The sequence below is a fragment of the Neofelis nebulosa genome, chromosome 3 (genome assembly GCF_028018385.1).
Source record: "Neofelis nebulosa isolate mNeoNeb1 chromosome 3, mNeoNeb1.pri, whole genome shotgun sequence".
Taxonomy (NCBI): domain Eukaryota; kingdom Metazoa; phylum Chordata; class Mammalia; order Carnivora; family Felidae; genus Neofelis; species Neofelis nebulosa.
Window position 1 is genome coordinate 97971513 of NC_080784.1, and position 26233 is coordinate 97997745.

Below are 26233 nucleotides of genomic sequence, written 5' to 3' on the forward strand. Positions count from 1 at the left end.
GCACAGAAATGGTCCAATACTATTTCCGCTTCCACTCCCTGACAATGCCAAAGAATCCTGTTGAGATAGCAAAGAAAAATACTGAAGAAGGTTGAGCCTTACTTCATCTGGGTAACAAACTCACAGCAAGATTTCATATATCTGTCTCGGAATTCAAATATGGAAATTTGTGGAAAACATTCTGGGAAATACTAGTCAGCTACAAGGCACACCTGCTCAGAAATGAGAAAGAACTTGATGTAAAATCTCATTCTCCTATGTCTCAGTTACATATTTCAGTGGATTTCAAGGAAAAAGATGTTAAAAAATTACAAATTTCCAATAAACAAATCAGTGTTATACGTAAAAGAACTATGTATTAGAAGTCAGTCAATGTTTTGTATTTTCTTGAGCAATTATACAGACTCACAGGAGAAAATATTTTCATTAATTTTCACCTAAAGATTACTGAATACAGAAAATCTATATTGTTTTACTCAAACACTACTGTTCATTGTCATTTGTTAACCATTTCTTACATCATTATTCATCCCTATCTTTTATGGAGATTTAGATACGCGGTTTCTACATATAGTATTCTATTTTATATAAATGCATTTTGAAATGCATTTACAATAATCATTTAGTCATTTTTGGTAAGTCTTGTACCGAGTGGTATTATTCTGTCTTTTTCTGTCTTCTATTCTGTCTCCTAGCAAAAAATTACATTCATGAACTATTTGGGAAGAGGGAGCTCCAACCATTTCATTGAGAGACATATTTCCAATAAAATTTTAGTTCTCTTTAGTAGCTATGTGTAAAAATTTGTAATGTGGGGTGCCTGGGTGGCTCAGTCAGTTAAGCGTCTGACTTCGGCTCAGGTCATGATCTCGCAGTTCGCGAGTTCAAGCCCCACATTGGGCTCTGTGCTGACAGCTCAGAGCCTGAAGCCTGCTTCGGACTCTGTGTCTCCCTCTCTCTCTGCCCCTCCCCTGCTCCTACTTTGTCTGTCTGTCTCTCTCTCAAAAATAAATAAACATTTAAAAAAAATGTTTAATAAAATTAAAAAATAAAAAGAAATTTGTAACACTGTTATTATCAATTATGTACTCATAATTGTAATAATAATTCAATCCAGAAGAAATATTTGACACTTACAATTTTTAGTCATAATTTTTTTTTAATTATAAACAAATTTTTATTGCAGAAAAGAATGACAGAACAAGCAGTAAAATATATTTGAGCATAAAAATATATTTTTAAAACTCTTGTGGGGAAGTAGAGTGAAAATACAAACTCATAGAAAAAATAATGTAAATTTCTATAAAAATGGATGATGATGAGTATTCAATTTCTATGGAATTTGATTTGATTATATGCATCTTAACCCTTTTTATTTTAAAATATTCATATTTACTTTACCAGAAATTACATCTTTTGCAACTAATTTTAGGACAAAAAATTTTACACATCAACTTAAAAATTATTTGGGGGGTATGTCAGCAAAATGTATGAAGACCATTGCCTTATGCCTTCAGCTTACCACTGAGATCAACTTCGGATATGGTTATCCTTCTTGGTCAAGAAGTCAGAGGTCAGTTAGGGCAATTGTGCTCGCATCTTCATAAGGTCTTTTCTCCCTTTTGTGGAATCTCCTGGGGTCACAGGTATAGATTTTGTTCCCTTGAATGTCCTGAATGGGTCAAAACAACATATCACTAAATCAGCTCCAAGGCTGTTTTGTACCCAAGGCTATAAGTGAAAACCTGCTCTATTGCTGTCTCAAATTATGTCCCCCTACATTTTTCAACATTAACAGAAGTTCCTAAAAGAAGATCAAATGATAACTAAAAATACTCTAAAAATTAAAAGCCAAAAAGATGTGCTCAATTTGATTATGACCCCCTCCCAATATGAATTTTCCAGGGAGAAATGAAAAGTTCAGATACTAAATTACCTAAATTACCCTGGCAGTGAACTTAGCTCCTAAAACTGAAAGAAAAAAAAAAAAAAAAAAAAAACACCTCCCCCAAAGGGCCCATCCTGTTAAGCTTACCCAAGCATCCCCTGGCATAGGCAGGCCCCTGTGAAATTTAAGATATGAAGCAGTAGAGTAGAAAGCACACTTTCTGTGGGAGGTCTGACTCCCATGGGAAAGGGGAAAGGGAGAAGGTGGGCTGCATGTGCCAAACTTACACATCAGGAAACTTGTTAGTAGCACTGGAATAGAGTATTGAGAGTTAAGATCATGGCACCCACTCCATACTTCAAGAAACATCTGATGCAGGAAAGAAGTATTTCCCCCTAAAATAAAGAAATAGAACAGAATTATAAGAAACAGTCTCTCTTATTTAAGAAATATTTATTGAGCTCAAATTTCTGAGCTAGATTTGCTGGGAGATTCATAAGTGAATCAGAACTGGATGCTGCCTACCAACCAACCACTAACATTTGTAACAGACACGTATATGTCAATGCCACATATTTTAGGTTTTTGCTGCAATAGTGCCCTACTTCCAGTACCAGTTTTTGTATTAGTGTAGATTAGGTTTTGTTTGCTAGCAAACAGCTCTAAACATCTCAGTGGTTTAGAACAGCAGAGATGTATTTCTCATTCATACGACTGTGTCTGTCACCTAAAGGCTCTTTTCTACTTTGCCCTGAATCTAGGACCCTCACTGATGTAAGCAACCACCATATGAAACATTGTCGGGGTGACAGATTAAAGAAGGCCACAAATTCTTTATCACTCTTCTCCCCAGTCTCCATTCAAGAGGTGGAGTTTATTTCTCTTCCCCTTGAAACTGAGCTGGCCCTATGACTGCTTTAACCAATAGAATGTGTTATTTCTAGGCCTAAGACTTACAAGACCTGGAAGCTTTTGCACTTTTGAGAGTCCTGAACTACTAAGAAATTAGGTTACTCTGCTGGAGAAGCCATTGTGAAGCAAGGCCCTAGGATAACACTGGGAAGAAGAAAGGCTTGGCTATTCTCACATCCAGTCAAGCTTCCTAATTACTCCAGCTCCAGAAAATACCTGGCTGCAACCACATGAGACCCCAAGCAAGTTAAGACAGCTGCCCATGAGCCCATTCAATCCACAAAACCATTAGTGATAATAAAAGTTACTCTTTTTTTAATGTTTATTTTTAAGAGAGAGAGAGAGAGAGAGAGAGACAGAGCATGAGCATGAGCGTGAGCATGAGCATGAGCATGAGCATGAGCATGAGCATGAGCATGAGCATGAGCATGAGCGGAGGAGGGCCAGAGACAGAGGGAGACACTGAATCTGAAGCAGGCTCCAGGCTCTGAGCTGTCAACAAAAGAGCCCAACACGGTGCTTGAACTTGTGTGCCTTGAGATCATGACCTAAGCCAAAGTTGGACACTTAACTGACTGAGCCACCCAGGTGCCCCAAACCAGTTACTATTTTAAGTCACTAAGATTTGGAGTGGTTTGTTATACAGCAATAGATAACTAAAACATTCCATCACTTTGCCAAAAGGAAAGAGGGCATGAGACATTATGCATTCTTTTCTTAAGTTTATTTATTTTGAGAGAGAGAGAGGGAGAGCATGAGCAGGGGAGGGGAAGAGAGAGAAGGAGAGAGAATCCTAAGCAGGCTCTATACTGTCAGCACAGAGCCCGATGCAGGGCTCAAACTCACAAACCGTGAGATCATGCCCTGAGCTGAAACCAAGAGTTGGATGCTAATCAACTGAACCACCCCGGCATCTCCCTTTAAAAAAAACAAACAAACAAAAAAAAAGTTTATTTAGAAATTGTGCATTCTTTAAGCTTTTACTTGGAAGTGATACAGACCACTTCCAATCACATTTCATTGGCCACACTGAGTTCAAAGGAATAGGGAAATGCAAGTCTGCTATGTGTGTGGGAAAAGAAATGGAAATATTTGGTGGCCAGTACTATTATCTCCCAGAGAGAGGTCAGGGCTGGAGAGGTACATCTTCCATAGAGATGAGAAGTAAATCACTAAGTAGATAAAATGTCAAGGAAAAAAGAGTAACAAGAGGAGAAAAGAACATAGATAATAACAGATGCTTATAGATGACTTCTGGGTGAAGCAGGGGTGGATTATAAGGAGGAAAAGGGAGGTGGAAAAGACTCAGAAAAGGAATATCTACAGATGCAAAAGGAGACACGTAGGGACCCAAAGCAGAGTTTCAATAACAAAATAGTCAAGAGCATAAAATAAAATGGATAGTATAGGGAAGAAATTGGTAGAAATTCAGAGAAAGAGATCATTGTGGGCTGATACAGCCTGGGACAGAGGCAGAATTAGAAGGTAACAGAATTTGGGTGGAGAAAGGATTAAGAAGGGCACTCTCAATGAGGAAATAGAATGAGTAAAGTCTTGGAGTGGGGAATGAATTTAGCAATGGGAGGATGGAGATTAGGTATTGTAAAAGGAAATGCATCGAAGTAATAGAAGTTATGTGTAAAGATTAGGTTTGCTGCAGAAGGGGAGGAAGCAAAGCCATTTGTGGATTTATAGACGACTTTGAGTGCCAACTGAAATTTCTGAGTTGTTTCCTTTAAATAGCTGAGTGCCACTGGAGATAGGGTGCCCAAGTTAAGAAAATCAGTATACAGGACTAGTGCCTTCATGTGGAACAAAGAAGGGAAAGAAGAGCAGAAAGTTACTACAGTATTCAAAGAAGGAATATCCTACTGTGAGGGATTGTTACCTGGCAGAGAGAAAGAACTGCCTTCTGGACCAATTCAGGGGGCTTAGAATGAGAATAAGTTGCTCAGAAAAAAACTTTAGACGGGGGGGGGGGGGGGGGGGGGGAGGGGGGCTTCAAGTGTGGAGAAGTTGAGATATTTATTTTATCAAGGATATATAAGAAAATGTTTGACTTTTTACTCTCATGGCAAACAATGTTGGTTACCTACCCAACATTCCCCACTCTATTTTCTTGACAACTTCAATACTGCTCAATTCGTCTCTTCCTTTCAAACCAATCAGGGAAAAGAAACATACATGTGTATAATTCAGCTCCAAGGTAAATCCTGATGGTTTAAGCCACTTGGTTTAACCACTCAACTAACATCTTTCTAGGGGAGGAAAGAAGGTTGTTTTTTTTTTTGATGCCCCAATGTCAGGGGTGTGCTACTGTCATTTAGTGGGAAGGGGCCACAGATACTAAGTGTCCAGCAATGCATGCCACAATCCTGCATAAAATCTGCCAAAAGTCAGATAAACACTAACCAGACATGGTAATCCCAAACTCCTTGTCAGTTACTGTTTAGGGAATAGTTAGTGACCCAGTGCGGTCAATAACATACAAGGAGTGGCCTGCTATGCAGCTTCTCAGGTGGTTTCTTCCTGCTTATTGAGATCATCCCAATTGTATCCATCTTCTCTCCCAAGCATCTCATCCCAAGCATCCATCTCTCCAAAACCAGTTTCTTCCCAATCATCCTGTTTCCATCATTGGCATTTCCTGTTACCAAGTCCTAAAGCAGTTATGACATCTGACCATTAACCTCAGGATGACCACTCAGATTTGCCTGGGACAATCTAATTTTAATCCTGTTCTCCCAGTGTATAGTGCCACCTTTCAGTTCCAAAAATATTCTAGATTGGAGACTAGACCGTATGGTCACTTACTTTTCCCAATTAAATCCTGTTCATTCTGCCCCAAGAAAGTACAGGGGTGAGCAAACTATGGCCTATAGACTCTTTTTGTATCTCTGTAGATCAAAAAATGGCTTTTACAGGTTTAAAGAGTTGAAAAAAATAGTATTTCATGACACCTAAAATGTCAGTGTCCATAAATAAAGTTTTACTGGAACACAATCATGTCATTCCTCTAAGCATCTTTTAGGTTGCTTTCTTACTATAAGACAGTTGAGTAATTATGAAAGACAGGCCTAAAATATGTTTGGCTCTTCATAGAAAAGCTTGCAGACCCCTGCCCTAATGCCACTTAGTTCTAAGTTTCCTCATTTCTTGCACTAATACCATAGCCTACTAACTTGTTTTCCATGCTTTTCCTACTCCAGTCTTTAACACATCCGGTAGATAATCTAGAGAAGTTTTATCCGGTCATTTGCCCCTTCAAACTCTTCAATGGCTCCTCCAAAACGGGTAGTATAAATCCAAGCCTATCTGTTGACTTCAGACTACCAACCTAATTTTCCAGACTTTGCTCCTGATTACTGAAGCGAAAATGGAACACTAGCCCTTTCCCTAGTAAGTACTTTAGTTCGTATCATATGCCCCCACTGCTTTGCGGGTCTCTCCTCCATCGCACCGGTTCCTCAAGATTAAACGAAAATTGTTACTCCCTTAATACACCTTCACTCATTTATCACACCGATTGTTCACAGCAAGTAGTTCTTGGGAGTGGGCCGGGGGAACTCCCTGACACAAAGACAACAGACTAGGACACGAGACAGCAAGTCAAAGGAGTTGAGTGCTTGAGGTAAGGAGCCCAGAATAAGACTTCAGAGGTGAATTTATACCAGATTTTTAAAGGACTTGAGAGGCTAAAAGACTGTGAAAGACTTAGGGAGATTAAAAAAAAATGTAAATAAAGCTGAATGAGCTAATCAAAGGACCACCTCATTCTAGCCACTTCCCTACCGCCACGGACTATGATTTAGGCGGTAACACCTTTAGTCTGAAACCTGAAAGAAAATTCTACAAGCGAAGTCTTGACCAAAACCACCCGGGAGTGGCTGCTCCGTGCTAGCGCAAGCAGCGAGTAGATTCCGGATGCCAAATAACCGTAGTGCGGGCACTGTGCACTCTATCCGCGACAAGAAGACTCCAGTTCGTCGCCAAAACTTTTGGGCGGTAGCTTGTCTGCGCGCCCACGCTCCCAGCTTCCGGAAAGGCGCGCCGGCGCCACGGGGGAAAAAGGGACGCCCCTCAATAGTTTGCGCCAGCAGTTAAAACTAAGTCGTGGCCTCCCACAAGCCACCAACCTGCGCCCTCGAAAAGGCGACCCAGCCAGGCTCCCGCCTCCGCAGCCGCCTAGGCGCACGTGAAGTCCCTAGCGGAGCAAAAGCGAAGAGGCGGGAGTTCGCGGACCCGAACTTAAACCTGGGAAAGGAAGCGGTTCCAGGGCGCACGCGCATTGCGAGGGGACTGGGCGGAGCCTGCCTCCCGGAGGAGTTGCAAAGGAAAGGAGAGCGCGTGGCGCTCCGGAACTCGCGCACGCGCCGTAGTCTCACTCGGCCTGTGCGCGCGCGCGCGGCCGGCGCTGCATCTTTTCTTCAAGCCCGCCCCCCTCTTCCACTTCAGCCAGGGTAGGCGACGAGCGAAAGCAGGGAAGTGTGGGGCGAGGTGGGCGGGGCGTCGCACGCGAGCGCGGTCTGCAAAAGAAGGGAGGAGAAGGGAGAGGTCCAAGACAACGTTACCCCGTCAACACCCAATCGAGAGCAAGCCTGACCCCGCCCCCTCACCTCATGTTATTGGCTGAGAGGCCTCAGATGGGCGGGGTTGGCCGTGGGGTTGGGGAGGGCAGGGGGCGGGGAGGAGGAGGAAGGCGCTGGCGGGCAGTGATGGCGGCGGGTGATGGGGACGTGAAGCTAGGCACCCTGGGGAGTGGCAGTGAGAGCAGCAGCGACGGCAGCAGCGAGAGCCCAGGCGGCGCGGGAGCGGCAGCAGAAGGGGGCGGCTGGGCAGCAGCGGCATTGGCGCTTTTGACGGGGGGCGGGGAGATGCTGCTGAACGTGGCGCTGGTGGCGCTGGTGCTGCTGGGGGCCTACCGGCTGTGGGTGCGCTGGGGGCGGCGGGGTTTGGGCGCCGGGGCCGGAGCCGGCGAGGAGAGTCCCGCTGCTTCTCTGCCTCGTATGAAGAAGCGGGACTTCAGCTTGGAGCAGCTGCGCCAGTACGACGGGTCCCGCACCCCGCGCATCCTGCTCGCGGTCAATGGGAAAGTCTTCGACGTGACCAAAGGCAGCAAGTTCTACGGCCCGGGTGAGGAGGAGTTGGAAGGGGGCGGGGGGGAAGACCTCCTGTAGCTCAAGTGCGACCCTCTTCCGATGGTGGGTGCCCCTAGGCACTGGGTTGGTTTGCCCAGCTTTCTCGATGTCTGAACCCCTGCGCCCTGGCTGCTGCACCTGGGACGGCCGGCCCCACACACAACCCCAGCAGCGGGCACTTATAGCTTTCCACCCCCCGAAGTCGGTGTTTCAGTGTTGCTAGCTCTCAGCTTTCATCTTTCTCTCATCCCTCCACGAAGCCTTTTCTTGTGCTGAATTTTTCAAAATACTTTTAGTTGTCGCCTGTCAAGCTGGCCCATAACCTTTTCTGAGCTTTCTGATTCCTGGGATAGGTGGGGGCAGGAGGGAGGGGAGATGTCTAAAGTACGGACCTGAAGTTGTGCGCCAGGTAATTCACAGCTTTCCTTTCTTTACTCTTTTTAGCCACTGATCTCCCTTTTCCCTCTACCATTCCCCATAAGGCCACGTTTAGGTACACGTAGTTACAAGTTCCTACCGTTTAGCTTGTGAAGTCTGGGCATATAAGCAACATCTCAGATTCTTTTTCTTTAAACCAGTTTTAGTATGGAGCCACTTTCCAAGATTAACCATGTATGTAGGATGTAGACAGACCAGAATGTAGATCTTAATAAAGACTGGCAAAGATATTCTCCCTGAGTTTTGGAGGTGGAGCTCAGATACCCCAGCAGGCGGGCCTGTCTGCTTTCTTTCTTTCTTTCTTTCTTTTTTTTCTTTTTTTGATCGTAGGAAGGCAAGTATTCAAATACATGTTGATAATGACTTACTGTGTTTTCACTGAGCAGAAAAAACTTAAAAGCTATAAATCCACACCCCAGTGTAAGGTTTCTGCAAGTTAAAGGTTTTTAAAACTTTGCTTTCAGAGAACCGTGTATGTAGGGTCATTGGGTTAGAAACCCTTCTTTCTTCCATGTAGTTACAGGGTACATTTCAGATTATGCTAATAAACTTCAGTCAGACTCATGGAACCTGTTGGTATACAATAAAATTGAGCAACATTGTACATCCTGGTTATGTAGTAATTAATTCTAAGCTTAAAAAAAAAAAGTGACTACAATAAAAAATAAATAATAAAATTAGGGACCTAGAGTGACCTGTTATTCGAAAGAGTACATTCAAGCCTTAAAGTTAAGGGGGTTGGCAAGTCTAAAAACAAGTTGGTTTCCTTCTTGATTTAATCTGTTAGTACAGGAGATTTATTGGTACTTGTAAATATATACTTTTGATTTTAGTGTTTGATGGCTGGAATATATCTTAAAGTGCTTTGGTTAAGTGAAATAGGAATAAGAAATTGGAGATTTTATGTGTTAAACTATTTAATTGCTTAGTTGCTTGTATTTTTGTGTGTACATCTACATTGAATTTAATTAAGTCATAGGTATCTTATAAAGTATTTGCTTCTGGTTATGTCAATATGAAAAACAGTTGTCTACCTACTTAACTCAGCTAAAACAGTTAATACTTTTTCTTAAGAATATGAGGGACAAGAAAATAGAGCCAAAGTAAAGTAACTAAACGGACAGACCAAATTAAATAATTTTTTTTAAATCAAGGATTTACACAATATTTTGTATCTGAAGTTTTTTCTTATTAATATTAAAAAGTGTATGCAGTGATTAGAAATTGTGTACAGTTTTAGGTTTTTAATGTAGAGCTTACCCAACTAAAATACCTGCTTTTGTAGCCCCTATCTAAACTGACAACGAAACAAAGTGTTAGTGCAAAGAAGCGTATTAGTCCTCACACATTATGCTTTGCCACTGTCTGCAAATAGCTAGGAAAGGTTGTCCTGGACATAGTTTAGCAGCCTCCAGTGGCAAATGTTCTGCAACAGAAATTAAAAATTAAGAGTCATAGATATAATGTAGATAGCCTTTGTGCAGCTTGAGCATTAAGGGGCTTCCTAGATAACACGGAGAAATCACTTTTAGGTTGGCTTCCACCAGTTCCCAGGTCCTGATGAACAGCCTAAGAGTAATTAGTTATTTTATTCTAAGTATTTATTGTTCAACCTAGTAGAGATGTTTGGAACGTTGTATTATGGAAAGGAACCTTGAAAGTACACAGATCACCTATGGGCTTGAAATATGTTGACATTTCACATTAACAGATGTAGCACTTTTTCTAAAAGTCTTGAAGCCAAATTTCAGATATAAGTTTATTTTGGGTTTTAATTTTTATTTTCATCTTCAGTCATCTGAGCACTTTGAAGCAATTTTAGCCTGACAGTCTTAGGGCTAAGGAGCCAGAAAACCTCATTTCTTTGCCTAGCCAATATCTACTCCCATTTCACAATAATAGTTTTAGAGTTAAAGATTTTTTATTTCATGAGGTTTTTCTATGTTGAAAAATTCTATGTTGAAAAGTTCTTAGTCATTTTTAAAGTTCAAGTTCTTAAAATATTATTGACAATTTAGTGGAGTAAACACATGTTGGCAAACAACTGGCATTAACTACATTTGTCAGCATTAAATTTAGTAACAGTTCAGGCACTTGGCCAGCATGTGAGGAAAGTGGTCAGGTAAGAAACAATGCATATGGGAGGAGAAAGAAAGTAAGATTTGTTAAGCACCTACTACATCAGATCCATTAATTTGTCATCTCCATGTTACTTCAGTGAGGTTAGTAAGTATCCTTGCCCTCAGATGGGGAGTCTGAGGTGCAGATGGGGAGTCTGAGGTACAGACATGGCATTCAAATCCAGGTACATTTGACCACAAAGCCTGTCTATACTAGTTCAGGTAAACTACATAATGGGATAAACTTGCAGAGAATCTTACTGTTGTTTTGATACCCTCTCCAGGGTCCCATAAGGATCTAAAGCCTCAAAGAAACACACTTTCATGGCTGTATGTTTTGCTGTCCAATATGGTAGCCACAAGCCACATATGGCTTTTTAATTTTAAGTTAATTAAAATTAAGTATAATTAAAATTGAGTTCCTCCATCTCACTGGCCACATTTCCATTACTCAGTAGCCACATGGCTACCATATTAGTGCACTTTATAGAGAATTTCCATCTTACCAAAGAGTTCTTTTCAACAGCATAGATTCTAGAGGTCTCCAGAAACTCCATTTATTGAGCTTATTATCTCATTTAATTTTCAAACAGCCCTAGGAGATAAGTAATTTTCCCATTTTACAAATGTGGAAACTGAAACTCAAGGAGGTTTTACTCAAAATCACCTACTTAGTGGCAAAGCTAGAAATCAAACAGTAAAATTGACTTCACATGCCATCCCATCCCATTGTATCACAACAAAATATAATTTCACACATTTCTAGAGTCATAATAGAGTAGGAAGACTGGAATAGATAGTATAATTTTAAATAACTTGATTAATATTACTACAGTGAAATTCTACCAAAATAGTGTTTTTGTTTATTCTTTAGAATGGCAAACAATTATACAGTTGTATAATTTGTATAATAGTTTATTCTGCATGTCTGAAATTTAAATATATGGCTTTCCCCTTATTCCATATAGCATTTTCTTTGACACAGACCAAAGCTGTATTTTCTCCAACTTCCCTTTAAATTCCACTGGAAAAGAAAAAGTCATATATAAAAGAAGTACCCCCATGAAAGGGGCACATGTACCTTTCAAGTGATTTTCCTCCTTTTTAAATTTTATCTTCAGTATGCTAACTTTTATTTATAGTTTGCAAAATTACAGTCGAAGCAAGAGTTGCAGCATATTGACTAGGCTCAACCTGACCTCTTCCTTCGTGGATATCCTATTCACACTATCAGCTATCATCCCAGCTACTTGCTTTGAAGCCAACTGGGTCTGTTTGGACTAATGGCCATACACATCCATTACCTTTCAGTAAAATAAAAGAATCAGCTAAGTTGTCTAATGAATTTTGATACTCTGCTCAAATTTATACTAGTTATTTCTATAATACCTACTCTGAGTTCAGCATCATGCCCTTATTTTTAATCTTTGAGGGAATCGTATTTATGTTAAATACTAACATTAAGTATAAAAGGATAGCTGAAAGCCCATATGAGACCAAAATATGTTATTCATGCTGGAAGAAAATAGATTTAGTAACATCTAGAGTTAGCCATTCATGTTCTTTTAATAATTCTTTCAACAATCTGCGACATAGACCACCCCTCCCCTCTGTACGCATGACAGACATCACTAAATAACTTCTCTACCCTTCGAACCTGCATCATCTCAAGATAGCTAAGATAGGATTTCATCTCCATATTAAATACTGAAAAGGAATTGCCTGGATTTCATTACAGTGTTGCTTAAATAAGATGTTGTGAAAAGTGAGTTAACTGAGTTTTCAAAACAGTTGAGTCCCTACCTGTGTGGAAATTTAGGAAAACAGACAATAAACTAGCATTCAGTATATAACTATAATTTATAATTAAATATTTTATGAAAGAAATGAATAGGATATGTAATAGAGGGTAAAAAAAGGACTTTATTTAGAATAGGTGGTTAAGAAAGATGTTTTATTTATATTAGTTTATCAAGAAAAGGGGGTTGATATTTAAGCAAAAACCTAAAGGAGTCAGCCATACAAAGATTGGGTGTGAGAATGTTTTGATGCCATCTAGCACTAGATCTAGAACTGATCATATCACATTAATCAGAGAAAGAAACATCCTTAACCTTTACTGATTTTGAGATTTGACTTCAGCCTTTGTTTGGTTAGTATTACCTCAGTGTTTCTTTTTCCACCAGTCTGGTATGTTTTATTATTCCTCTGTGGATAAAACATATAACCACATTTTTTTTCATTGACTGTAATATCAACACTGTCTTTAAGCAGCTTAATCGGTTTATATGTTTTATCATTACTGATATATTTAGATTTCTGTCATCTTATTTAGTAATTTATCTTTGGCATATGTTTCATTGCCTCCTTTTATCCACTTTTTTTCCTTCGCAGATTGATTTTTTTAATTCTTCCACTCTTTCTCCCTACTTATTTCGATATATTCTATTAACGATTCTATTGGTGATTTCCTTAAAGTTTTTGCTATAGACACTATCCTTCTGAAGAACATAGGACTATTAGCCAAACATTTCTCTGTGAATTAAAAAAACTCTAAGACACTTTACTGCTATTTGAGAGAATATTTATTTAATAAATATACAAAACTACCATGCATACAAATGTAGACGGTGTCTCTTGAGATTCTGTAGTATATAGCCATATGTTGTGGCCCTGGTTTAGAAGGCTTTCACTCTATATGGAGTGCCTGGGTGGCTCAGTCAGTTGAGCATCTGACTTCACCTCAGTTTGTAATCTCACAGTTCCCGAGTTCGAGCCCCACATTGGGCTCTCTGCTCTCAGTGCAGAGCTCACTTGGAATCCTGTGTTCCTCCCTCTGTCTACCCCTTATCTGCTTGTGCATGTATGCACACTCTCTCTCTTTGTCTCTCTCTCTCAAAAGTAATAAAAACAAAATCATTTAGAAAGCTTTCACTCTAGTCCCTCCCTCATCCTATTTTCTATATTATTTCTATTAGACTTATAGTTCTGTATTTTTTCAAACTCCTCCCCCAAATTTATTATAGTATTACCTGTTTTTTATTGTCAGCCCTCATTTAAATTTACCAGCATAGTTACCATTTTCTTTATTCACTGTCATTTCTTGCATCTCATTACTTTGTTCAAGGTTCAGCTCTCATTTTAGTGAGGTATGTCCTATAGTTTTTTCATTGGTAGAAAAAAAGTTCTGGGGCACCTGGGTGGCTCAGTCGGTTAAGCATCTGACTTCAGCTCAGGTCATGATCTCATGGTTCATGGTTCAAGCCCCATGTCAGGCTCTGTGCTGACAGCTCAGAGCCTGGAGCCTGCTTCGGATTCTGTGTGTCTCTCTCTCTGCCCCTCCCCTGCTCAAGCTCTGTCTCTCTCAAAAATAAATAAGTAAACATTTAAAAAAAAATTGTCTCTATATGCCCTTATTCAGGAATAATAGTATAGGTTTAGTATATAAAATTGTAGATTGACCTTTATCTCAGATCTTCAATAATGTTATGCCACTGTCTTCTATTTCTCTTTAAGTGCTTTGGGTAAATTGCATTCCTTTGATTAATCCGTTTTCCCATTTGTCTTTGGAGTGCCGCTCTTTTACTAGGATTTGTCAAGGTGGGGATTTGATTTTTTTTTTTTAACATGTGCCACACTCTACTAAAATTTGAGGATGTGTGTCATCCATTTATTTTAGAAAATTTGAACTCATTATCTTCAATTATTGCCTCCCCCATTCTCTTTATTCATTCCTCTGGAACTCTTAGTAGGTACACATTAGCTTTTCATTCTGTCGTTCATGTCTTTTAATCTTTCTTTATGTTCCATCTCTTAATTGCTTAAGAATTTTAGACAAACATACTATAGTTCTTTAATTTGTTTGTATTATTCTGGGGATGCCAGTTCTTGTATCTGCTGTATGTGCTCACTCCTCCATGGTGGTTTGTTTCTTCATGTAGTTTATAATTTTTACTGCAAAAACTTGTCTGCAGCAATTACTGTCTTTTTGTTTCTTGGGGTATTTTTTCTACGTTGTTCCTTAAGCCAACTGTATTTTTTGTTTGGTAATACATAGTTAAAATAGAAGAATTTACAGGGTATTAACAAACATATAAGTTGTTTCCAATCTTTTGTTAATACGTAGTGCTCCTGTAAATATTGATGTACATGTCCTTTTACACACATGAGTAAACTTATGAAGTAAATTCCTAGGGGGAGCCGGGGTGGCTCAGTTGGTTAAGCATCCGACTTCAGCCTAGGTCATGATCTCATGGATCATAAGTTCAAGACCTGTATCAGGCTCTGTGCTGACAGGTCAGAGCCTGGAACCTGCTTCACATTCTGTGTCTCCCTCTGTCTTTGCCCCTCCTCCACTCATACTCTGTCTCTCAAAAATAAATAAACATTTAAAAAAATTACTTAAAAAAGGAAAATTCTAGAAGTAAAATGACTGAGACTTAGGTTACAGGATATTTTTTATTTGGGTACTTTATTTCCAAATTGCCCTCCAGAGAAATTGGACCAATTTACACTTCATGGAAATGCCTATTTCTCACTCCTTTGCCAAAAATGCAATATCAAACTTACTGGTCTTTGTCAATCTGAGAAGTTAAAATGGTATCTCAATATTGTTTTAATTTACATTTCTCTTTTTTAGTGAGGTTGGCTACCTTTAGAATTTTGAGTCATTTATGTTTCCTTTCCTACAAATTATGTGTTCATATATTCTTTTCTACAGTTTTTCAATCATGGTATTGGTCTTTTCTTAGAGATTTTAGGTGTTTTTTAAAAAGTGAATCAATCTTAGCTGCAAACATTTTTCCTAGTTTATTTGTCTTTATACTTTATGGTGTTTTTTCTAAGCCACAGAAATTTTTGGTTTTATGTATTCAAATTTATCTTCTTTTATGGCTGCTGAGTTTCTTTATCATAAGTTACTTAAAGGTTTTTTGCACTAAAAAGGTTATTTTTTTAAATATGTAGTTTTTTAAAGTACTTCTATGGTTCGGGTTTTTTAGTTCCATTTGGAATTTGTTTTAAGATGTGAAATAAGAATTTTTTTTTTTACAGAAAGCTATGCAGTTACCCCAACACTATTTATAGAATATTTTTCCCCAACACTTGCAGTATTACCTTTACTGTTCACTAAATTCCAATAGCTAATTAAGTCCTATTTTTAATATAATAATTATATAATAATATGGGGCGCCTAGGTGGCTCAGTCAGTTAAGTGTCCAACTTCAGCTCAGGTCATGATCTTGCAGGCCCCACATCGGGCTCTGTGCTGATGGTCAGAGCCTGGGTCCTGCCTGCTTCAGATTCTGTGTCTCCCTCTCTCTGCCCCTCCTCCACTCATGCTCTGTCTCTATCTCAAAAATAAATAAACTTTAAAAAAAATTATATAATAATATAATCATTTAAGATGCTATTTTTTCACCTTAGACTTCTCATCCTATGAAGGCTGTGTTAAACTCAGTCTCCATTCCAACATCTGGCATAGGCCTGAAGTTTTAATTTTTCAGTCTTCCCTGTCCCCACCCTAAGCCATAAGCGAGGGCCAAGGCCACTGAGCTCAACCCACAGTATTGTTGACAGCCTTCTAGTTTGAATTTCAGAAGCAAGATTGAGTTAAGGAAAGTATTTTACCTGCCTAAAATGGGAGGAGGCCAAACTAGATTCTTTCCCCATTTTATACCAATGCCTTTAAGATTTGCCCAATGTTAAATGTTGGTGAAGCCTCTAGAACCCAGTTATCTTGGCTTCTTGAGAGGTATTCTTTCATTTTCACCACACTACCTTCTCTCTAAAAGTCTTGGGACTTCCTAAATACAAGTATAAAAAATTAATATTTATTACTTGGGTTTTATTCAGTCACTTTTACATATTGCTTCATTTGTTCCTAGGCCCGTTGTAATCTTATTTGGAATACATTACTCAATACAACTATAATTAGGTTTGTTTTTTTTTAAGTTGCTTTAGTAATCACAAAAGACTATTGTCACAACAGGCCAGAAAACTAGGCTGTTTATAAACTTTAATGAATTAAAGTTTGTCCCTGAGAGCTATGGTTGTTATACTATGGAAATAACTGAAATATTCATTGTAGAATTTTCTCCTCTTCATAAATACTAATGTAGCTATGTAGTCATTCTAAGAATCACAAAGTTATGTTACATACTTTAGATATTTAGTTCTTCCTGGAATTTTCTGTTCATTGCATTATTCTTTAAAACATTTTCTTACAGTGGCCATATGTTTTTCCTTTTTCAAAAAAATGTTACCCGTTCTACCTGATCATATTAAAGTAAGCAGTTTCAGGATTCACTAACTAGTAGATTTATTGAATTTTGAACTTGAAAAATCTGTGCCACAGTTATGTTAACTCTTAAAGAGTATTAATGAAATCTGAATTCTAGTATAATGTCATTTTGATGTATTTAACATTATCTTTAAAAGAGTTATTTGGGGGCACCTGAGTGGCTCAGTTGGTTAAGCATCTGACTTCAGCTCAGGTCATGATCTCACGGTTTCTGGTTTCAAACCCCACGTCGGGCTCTGTGCTGACAGCTCAGAGCCTGGAGCCTGCTTCAGATTCTGTGTCCTCTCTCTGTCCCTCCCCAGCTCACACCGTCTCTCAAAAATAAAATAAACATTATAAAATATTTTTTTAATAAAAGATTTATTTTTAAAATGATGTCCTAGAATATTTGTTACATAAGTACATTTAAGAGAAACTGCCTTGGTTGAATTGCTGTTCATTTTTGGTAGCAAGAATTTTCTTCAAATTAAACATCCACTTTTTTTTTTTTTTTTTTTTTAACATTTATTCGAGCGAGAGCAGGGGAGGGAAGGACAGAGAGAGAGGGAGACAGAAAATCCAAAGCAGGCTCCAGGCTCTGAGCTGTCAGCATAGAGCCCAATGTGGGGCTCAAACTTATGAGCCGTGAGATCATGACCTTAGCCAAAGTTGGATGCTTGACCGACTAAGCCTCCCAGGCATCCCTGCAAATCCACTTTTATATCAGCATTATATTGTAGTCTATGATAAAGCAACAGAATATAACTCCCTTAGTTATTACTGAGATGTTAATGTAAAAATGAACCCTTAATAGTCAAAATAACATTAGTTTATATAAGCTTGCCTTTATTATTATTTTTTTTTTATAAATTATACCTAAAGGCTTAATACCATTAAAATTTGTTTTCCTTGGGTAACTCTATGTTATTTTAGTGTAATAGGTAGCCAAGTATGGTTATCAAAATATTGGAATCAGTAACATTTATGTTTGTTGTGTAAAGGGGTAGTGGAATGGCAGGTATTTCTGGCTTCTCAGATAATGCTTCTGGTTGTATTATAAATGCAGAGAAATGTACTTTAGTTAGACCTCATATCCTCCTTTCTCTGAGCAATGCATCCAATTCCAATTCTAGTTTTTAATGTTATGTTCTTTATGATCTTACAGGAAAAACTAAACCAGTCTGAAAAGACTTTTTCATAAGTTAAATGCTTCCTGAGGGAAGAAGACTGTTTAATATAGTTTAGAGAGTGAAGAAGTATGTTAATCACTGAATCATTCTTTTCTGTTCAAGAGTTAATAAAACATCATTTTGCCTAGAAATAGGCTTGATTTATTAACTGTTGATTCAAGTTCGCTCTTACTAAGTCGACATCTAAAATCAAAAAAAGAATGTGTTTTATGAAGTTTTGTTTTTACATTAATTTAGCATTGAGGTCTCCTTAGAAAAGTTGGCAGAGAATTTTATAAGAGAATGCATTGGTATATATTAATATACTCAGAGATGGAGGATTTTTTGTTTTTTGTTTTTTGTTTTTTGTTTTTTTTTTTAATTTTTTTTTCCCAACATTTTTTATTTATTTTTGGGACAGAGAGAGACAGAGCATGAACGGGGGAGGGGCAGAGAGAGAGGGAGACACAGAATCGGAAACAGGCTCCAGGCTCCGAGCCATCAGCCCAGAGCCTGACGCGGGGCTCGAACTCACGGACCGCGAGATCGTGACCTGGCTGAAGTCGGACGCTTAACCGACTGCGCCACCCAGGCGCCCCGATTTTTTGTTTTTATAATGATCATCTTCTCTCTTTTTTATAATTCAGATAAGTTTTATGGTTTATACTCTTAAGTACTTTGAAGTAGATTGACTTTTGCAGGCCAGGAAGATAAATATTACAACAAAATGATAAGAAAAGCTGTTGATGTATATAGCTTTCTTGTTATTTCTCTTTTCTTTTGATTTAATAGGTGTTCTAAAATATCTATTCCCCTGAAATTTTGTAATTAATGGAAATGCTCCAATTTTCAGGTGTCACTCCACCTTTGGGTTTGTGGATCCTCTGTGTTTTCTGAAGGTGGACTATATTTGGAGTAGTTAGAAAAGCAGATGGGGCACTTGGGTGGCTCAGTCGGTTAAGCTTCCTACTTAGGCTCAGGTCATGATCTCACGGTTCGGGAGTTCGAGCCCTGTGTCAGGCTCTATGCTGACAGCTAGTTCAGAGCTTGGAGCCTTTATTCAGATTCTGTGTCTTCCTCTCTCTCTGTCCCTCCCCTGCTTGCGCTGTTTCTCTTTCTCTCTCTCTCAAAAATAAATAAAACATTTAAAAAAATTTTTAAAAGAAAGAAAAGTGGAAATAGTACTTCCTAAGTCTGCTGGTAATTTTAAGCAAGTCACTGAATGCCTCTGCTTCTGTTCATCTGCCAAGTGAGGAGGGCAAAAATTGTTCCTTTTACTTTGCAAGACTATGAGAGTAAAGTCACGTGCTAGAAAATTCTTTAAATGGTTGACTATCATTTTACATTTGTAGTTCTTTACAGCCTTGATCAGCTTTACTTTTTCTTTTGTGTGTGACTTGTTGCTGTTTTAAGTTTGTCAGCATTAAGGGGATATATAATGTTTATAGATTACTTTGTCATCATTGTCGTTCCTCAAGAAAAAAAAATCACACTGGTTCTATCTATCTGTCTGTCGCCTCCATCTCCAGAGAAGCAGCTAGTGCCACAAAGCATGTGGAGTTATGCAAAAAAAATAAATAAACCCACACAACTGCTTTAAGATGAGGGCTACTTTTCTTTTCCCTAGGGACTATTCTTGCTTAATTTTATTTTTTTATTATTTTTTATGTTTGTTTATTTAAAAAGAATTTTTTTAACATTTATTTATTTTTTGAGAGACAGAGACAGAGTGTGAATAGGGGAGGGGCAGACAGACAGGGGGCGTCACAGATTCCAAAGCAGGCTCCAGGCTCTGAGCTGTCAGCACAGAGTCCGACATGGGGCTCAAACTCAGGAACCATGAGGTCATGACATTAACTGAAGTCAGACACTTAACCAATTGAGCCAACTCAGGTGCCCCTAATGTCTACTTATTTTTGAGAGAGAGAGAGGCAGAGTGCGAGCGAGGGAGAGGCAGAGAGAAAGGGAGACACAGAATCTGAAGCAGGCTCCAGTCTCGGAGCTGTCAGCATAGAGCCCGACTCAGGGCTGAAACTCACGAACCCTGAGATCATGACCTGAGCCAAAGTCGGACACTTAACTGACTGAGCCACCCAGGCTCCCCTGTTCTGGCTTAATTTTAAAAGTTCACATTGCTCTAAAATAAATAATTCCAGGGGCGCCTGGCTGGTTCAGTCGGTTAGGCGTCCGACTTTGGCTCAGGCCATGATCTTGAGGTCCGTGAGTTTGAGCCCCGCGTTGGGCTCTGTGCTGACTGCTCAGAGCCTGGAGCCTGTTTTCGGATTCTGTGTCTCCCTCTCTCTCTGACCCTCCCCCGTTCATGCTCTGTCTCTCTCTGTCTCAAAAATAAATAAATGTTAAAAAAAAATTTTTAAATAAATAATTCCAATTTAAGGAAATTTGGATTTTACTGTGTAAATAGAAATAATACTGAATTTCTTTCTCTTAAATGGTTAATACCCTTTTCAATGACAAGTGAAATAGTGGGCAATAATTTGAAGGTTATTAATGTTGACCCATTGTAAAAAGTGTTTCATTTTCTTATATAGAACACAAATTTAAAAGTATAAATTGGTAGCCTAAGTGTATGCTAATAGGAAAATGATTAAATTTTAGGTATAGCCATTCAGTAAGAAAATATTTAACAATTAAATGGTAATTGTGAATGTCACCTAATATTAAGTAGCAATATGGAGAATACTTAGGAACAGGAAAATAGAATAAGAAAGTACTTTACTGGAAGGATTATCTTAATTTTCATGTTAATGTATCTGTACCTATGCGAATGCCACTTCTGGTTCCGTGCCATGAACTTTTCAGAGTATGTTTCTTATACTCAGTGAACTTTATAGTGCAACGCTTTCTATAATTCAGATTAATTTTCATAAGTTTTTAGATTTTTGTCTATTTAAGTAGATTTTTGAATTCTACACTCAAATGTACAGATACTTTCTGACACATAATCTTCAATTTCCTAAATGCTTTCAAATATGAATATGGGTATAATCATTACTCTGTTTATTTAAAAAGCAAGAAATTTCCAGGCTTTTCTTCTAGTTTACTTCTCATTAGAAAATATTTTGTTTTGTTAACTGAACAGTAAGCTCTCTAACTGACCACTCTGTTGCTCATAATAGTTAAGCTAGTAATTCTGGTTTTAAAATTATTTTCTCTAAATTACCTTTGTCATGTATGGATAACTATAGCCTCAGGAAAGAAATTTTTTTCTATTGTAAAATTAGGAATTTTAGAAATCTTATTTATTAGCACTTGATTTAAAAAAAAAAAAATTTAAGTAACCTCTACACCTAACATGGGGCTCAAAGTCACATATTCTTATGGCTGAGCCAGCCAGGTACCACCTATTACCATTTAAATTTTTACTTAATTTAATTTAGTTTACTGATTTTATTTTAGAGAGCATGAGTGGGGGAGAGGGGCAAAAGGGAGAGAGAGAGATTTTTATTATAAAAAGAATTTTTTAATGAATATATAACCAAAATCAGAAAAAGACCCATTAAGTTCAGAGAACAAACTAATGGTTGACATAGGGGAGGGGGTTGAGGAGATTGTCAAAATTCGTAAAGTGGGGTGACAGGTACAGGCTTCCAGTTATGGAATGAATTCATCACAGGGATGAAAGGTACATCATAGGGAATATAGTCAGTAGTATTGTAGCAGTGTCATATGGTGACAGATGGTAGCTGTACTTGTGGTGAGCACAGCATAATATATAGACTTGTCAAATCACTATGCTATACACCTGAAACTAATATAATATTGTGTGTCAACTCTACTTCAATTAAAATAATAATTTTTTAAATAGCCAGACTACCAGTTACATGAAGTAAAATTTTTTCCTCCATTCCCCAGAAAAGGTTGCCACTGTTAAGTGTTTGGTCTGTATTCTAACTGGTGTTTTTCATGCATATACAAACACATGTAGAATGTGCATACATGTGTATTCTTTTTTTAATTCAAAGCAAATCATGCTATATATATACACACACACATACTCTTCTGAATTGCTGTTTTTAGTTACTCTATCATGGACTTCTGTGTGTGTCTGTACATATAGAGATGTCTCCTTCTTTTTGATAGTTATGTACTATTATTCCATTAAATTAATGTACTGTAATTTAACCAATTTCTTGATATGGAAAATTAGGTTGTTTTGGTTTTGTTATGTGTTTTAAATAACAAGTGTCTTTTTTGTCATAAATTTGAGCAGAGATTTTGCTTACTATAAATGAATCTGTTTAAAGTAAAGGATCAAAATCTAGTTAATCCTTATTTGGAATTGCAGCTAATATTTTGGAAGAAACTTTGGTTTCTACTTTATGCCAGGCACTGTGCTAGGCATTGAGGATACTGAGATGAGTAAGACAATTGCCACTCTCAAGCACAGACTTTGGGAATGGCTCACTGCTGTCAGCATATAAATCATGCCATTCCTCTCTAGGGAAGTGGTTCTTAATTCCCTGGACAAAATGCTAATCATTTTATGTCAGTCAGAGGAACTGTTCCTATAGCCATGTCTCCTGTTTCCCAAGAGCCGTGACAAGAGACAACCATTGTTTAATGACTTTTCATAGTTTATATAGGTAATTGTGAATATATTCTGGTAGTCTGGTGATATTTATTTTGAAAATGGGCCATATTTCTGGTAAAACATTCAGCAAAGATATGTTGAACATCTACGTGTTTTGTGCACTGAGCTAGTCACGGGAGGTGCAAAGATGGTACAGTCTGCTCTCATACAACCTACTTTGGATTAGAGGAAGAAAATGTTTTAGATCCACAGTTCACTTGGGTCTTTACCAAGTACTTATCTAGTGGATATTCTGTTTTATTTTTAGATGCCATAATTAATTAACAGAAATCAATAAAGCATTATCTCCCCTCAAACAAACCAGTTTCCAAACCTAATTGCTTTAGTTTCCTCTTCTCCCTAATACCTTGTAGTCTTCAACTTTGAATACAAGTTTTGAGGTATCTGAAATTTAAGTTTTAAATTTTCAATGAAAAACTTTATTTTGTTCTAAAGGTAGATCTCCAAGAAGTTTCTTCTCATTGTCTAGTATCTATCTGTGCATGTTTTGAAGTTAAGGCTGTGTACCAAATATGAGTCATTATGAGGTTTCTTTTATTTGACCTTTTCCTTTGAGACATTCTAAAATATTGTTAAGGTTGGGGCGCCTAGGTGGCTCAGTTGGTTAAGTGCCCGACTGTGGCTCAGATCATGATCTCACAGTTCGTGAGTTTGAGCCCTGCAGCAGGCTCTCTGCTGTCATCTCAGAGCCTGCTTCAGATCCTCTGTCTCCCTCTCTCTCTGGCCCTACCCAGCTCATGCTTTCTCTCTCTCTCTCCCTCAAAAATAAACAAACATTAAAAAAATAATAATAATAAACAAAATATTGTTAAGGTGATGTCAATAATTTCTTTTTTTCCCCCAGCTGGTCCATATGGAATATTTGCTGGTAGGGATGCCTCCAGAGGACTGGCGACATTTTGCCTAGATAAAGATGCACTTAAAGATGAATATGATGATCTCTCAGACTTGAATGCTGTACAAATGGAGAGTGTTCGAGAATGGGAAATGCAGTTTAAAGGTACCTTCATTTTCTTGGGTTCTTTGGAAATATTAAATTTATGGCCCAAGAAAGTATATACTATTTCACTTCTTTAAGAAACCTAAGGATATATTTTCATCACCATTATTATTTGATGATAAAAATAGCAAAATTTGAAAATGGTTGTTACATATTAGTTAAAAATCCGTTTTTAAAAGTTGACTTGTTACCAACTGTAAGTCTAACAAATTATGACACCTTTAGTCTTATAAGGCTTTTTAAGTAAGACATAGTATTTTTAAATATAGGCTTCTATTTAAAACTGAATTCATTATGGATATTGATACTATAATTTATTCTAAAATGATTTTACTGATCTTACTCTCAAACTATAAAGAAAAAATGTCATTCCCCTTTATTATACCCTCATGGCATCAGTTAATACCTCTTGACAGCTGTGACACTCCAGACAGCTATTTATGTGACCTATACATCCCTTGGAAACAGTTCTGGCTTCTTGGCATTTGAACTGTTTCTACTGTATGAGGTAGTCCTCCTGTCTTCTCCTTCTGGTTTGTCAGTTAATTCACGTAACCTAGTTCAAATTCCTGACCAAGAAATGACTAAATATGTATCACCTTGGACATTATAGTGTTCTAAATTAAGTACTGGTAACCTAAAACAAGGAATATTAACAGAGATGTAAGAAGAGAGTTTGCTAGGAGAAAGAATAATGGTATGACTGGGGCCACACACTGAGTTCTCAAAGAACACAGGATAATGAGTAACAAATGACTTTGCATCTCATTTGGTTTATTTTCTTGGAGACTACTAGCAGATGTCCCATTTTCTCCCAAGAATATTTTCTAGTTGGATCTACTTAGCATGATCTCTAAGTGATTCTGATGAAATGTCCTTGGTTAAGAGCTGGTAGAATGGAACACTTTTCCTGGTAAAGCACAGTCCCCAAGCTTTGTAAATTCCCTAATCCTGTTTTCCTTTGTTCAAGCCTTACATGAATACAAAGACCAGCCAAGGTGAGCAATAGGATCAATTTAGCTTATTCGATATAATTTTAAAAGAGGTGAACACCTTCCCTGCTGTGTAATGGAATAGTAAAACAAATTTGATCACTACTGATTTTCTTTTGATGTATTTTTCAGAAAAATATGATTATGTAGGCAGACTCCTAAAACCAGGAGAAGAACCATCAGAATATACAGATGAAGAAGATACCAAGGATCACAATAAACAGGATTGAACTTTGTAAACAACCAAAGTCAGGGGCCTTCAGAACTGCAATTCTTACTCCCTTTCACAGAATGTCCAGCGTCTTTGGGTTTGGTTCACCTGCTGCAAAAAACATTCAACAGATTGTATACAAGCTAAATGAGTCTCACTTTGAAGATTTGAATACTAGACATTATTTATGCTGCCAACCTCATTTGTTGCAGTTGTTGGTAATGTCTGGTGGGGCTTCATCATCCTGAAAAGTCCCTGAGGAAACAGGGACTTTTTAAAGAGCAAGAAAGTCACAAGGTTACTATTCCCTCTCTCCCTCCTTCCCTCCCTCCCTCCTATTTTTTTTTTTAAATCAAAGACAACCAGATATGTATTTGCTACTTAAGTGTACAAATCTCCTCAAAAACAGCAAGAGATTCATGTGCTGTGTTTTTGTTATAGCTCTGAGGGAGGAGATCTAGGTAGGAGAGGTTGGGGGTGCACATCAATTTGAGTAGTTTATTGAAACATTAAAATGTGAATTCTCAAACTTTTCTTTTTGGGTTTTGTCAGGGAAAAGGAAAAAACCCTTACTTCTAAGAAATCTTTGGAAATTAGGAGAAGGGATTTCAAGTGGATCTAAGTCAAAGTTAATTCCCAATAGTAAGATCATTTGAAACTAGTTTTTATCCCTTCCCTTCCCCTAGATCAAATCAATATTAATTGTGCCTTATTTCACTTACATAGACTTGAATTATTTTTAGGGAAAGCCCCTATGTGAATTCAGAAGTCATTACAAGCAGCATTGAGACTGAAGTTGGAATATTCTGTTGACTGCAAAACCTTGATGTCATTCTGTGTACATAGAATGTAAAAGGAATATTCAGTGTTACTGCCACATATGTTAATATACACAAACTTAATTAGCATTGTAATGGCCAAATGCATTCCCTCATGCTTTTTCTCTTTTAAAAAAAAATCGAAAATCAAATCAACAACTTTGTCCCCCAACAGCTGCCTAATTTTAGGAGTCTGACCCTCACATCTCATTGGTGTGGGTGCATGGGGTTGTGGTATGGATGTTGTATGGGTGCGTCTGAATGTGTGTGAGAGCGCCTTGGAAAGGACTCTGCAGATACTGTAAATACCAGTACCATTTTAATAAAGCATGTACAATAAACCAAAATAAGCTTGAGTTGGACTTTATATATAAACTGTAAGCCCAGTGCATTATGATATGGTAGTCAGGATTATGCATTTGATTCAAGATAAGGAAAAGTCTTGGAAATGAAAAGCAGGCACTGGTTAACCAACTTGTACACATTGTACCACATTCACTGTAACTTTAGGAAGAAATTCCACTTTGTGGAACATTCTCAAGAGATCTGAGATTATTCAGGTAAGAATTGATATATAAAAATGTACATATTTTGACTTTATATTTTGATGCTGGCTATACTAGAAGTAATAGCACCCGGGTGATAGTTACTGAAC

General features: G+C 37.9%; 1 protein-coding gene and 1 long non-coding RNA gene across 3 annotated transcripts; one reads left to right on the top strand and one right to left on the bottom strand.

Moving 5' to 3' along the window:
- Positions 1 to 1213: 1213 nt before the first annotated feature.
- On the bottom strand, positions 1214 to 7068 carry LOC131507084 (uncharacterized). The gene is made up of 3 exons (XR_009259314.1): positions 6937 to 7068; positions 2176 to 2283; positions 1214 to 1672 (listed from the first exon to the last, which is right to left on the bottom strand). It is a non-coding gene; the product is annotated as an uncharacterized LOC131507084 (long non-coding RNA).
- A 401-nt stretch (positions 7069 to 7469) lies between these two features.
- On the top strand, positions 7470 to 25928 carry PGRMC2 (progesterone receptor membrane component 2). 2 transcript variants are annotated; one of them, XM_058721399.1, is made up of 3 exons: positions 7470 to 7933; positions 23402 to 23557; positions 24528 to 24760. In XM_058721399.1, exons 1-3 carry the CDS (start codon positions 7516 to 7518, stop codon positions 24557 to 24559), a joined length of 606 nt encoding a protein of 201 aa, XP_058577382.1. In that variant the 5' UTR covers positions 7470 to 7515; the 3' UTR covers positions 24560 to 24760. The 2 variants fall into 2 exon arrangements, with proteins under 2 accessions (XP_058577382.1, XP_058577381.1); XM_058721398.1 differs by having other exon boundaries at positions 7475 to 7933; positions 24682 to 25928.
- The last annotated feature ends 305 nt before the right edge of the window (positions 25929 to 26233 follow it).

Bases quoted from the DNA above. Each gene is read 5' to 3' on its own strand.
- PGRMC2 (XM_058721398.1), top strand. From the start codon at position 7,516: ATGGCGGCGGGTGATGGGGACGTGAAGCTAGGCACCCTGGGGAGTGGC. The intron at 7,934-23,401 runs GTGAGGAGGAGT...TTTTTCCCCCAG, and splicing joins CAGCAAGTTCTACGGCCCGG to CTGGTCCATATGGAATATTT. The intron at 23,558-24,681 runs GTACCTTCATTT...TGTATTTTTCAG, and splicing joins ATGGGAAATGCAGTTTAAAG to AAAAATATGATTATGTAGGC.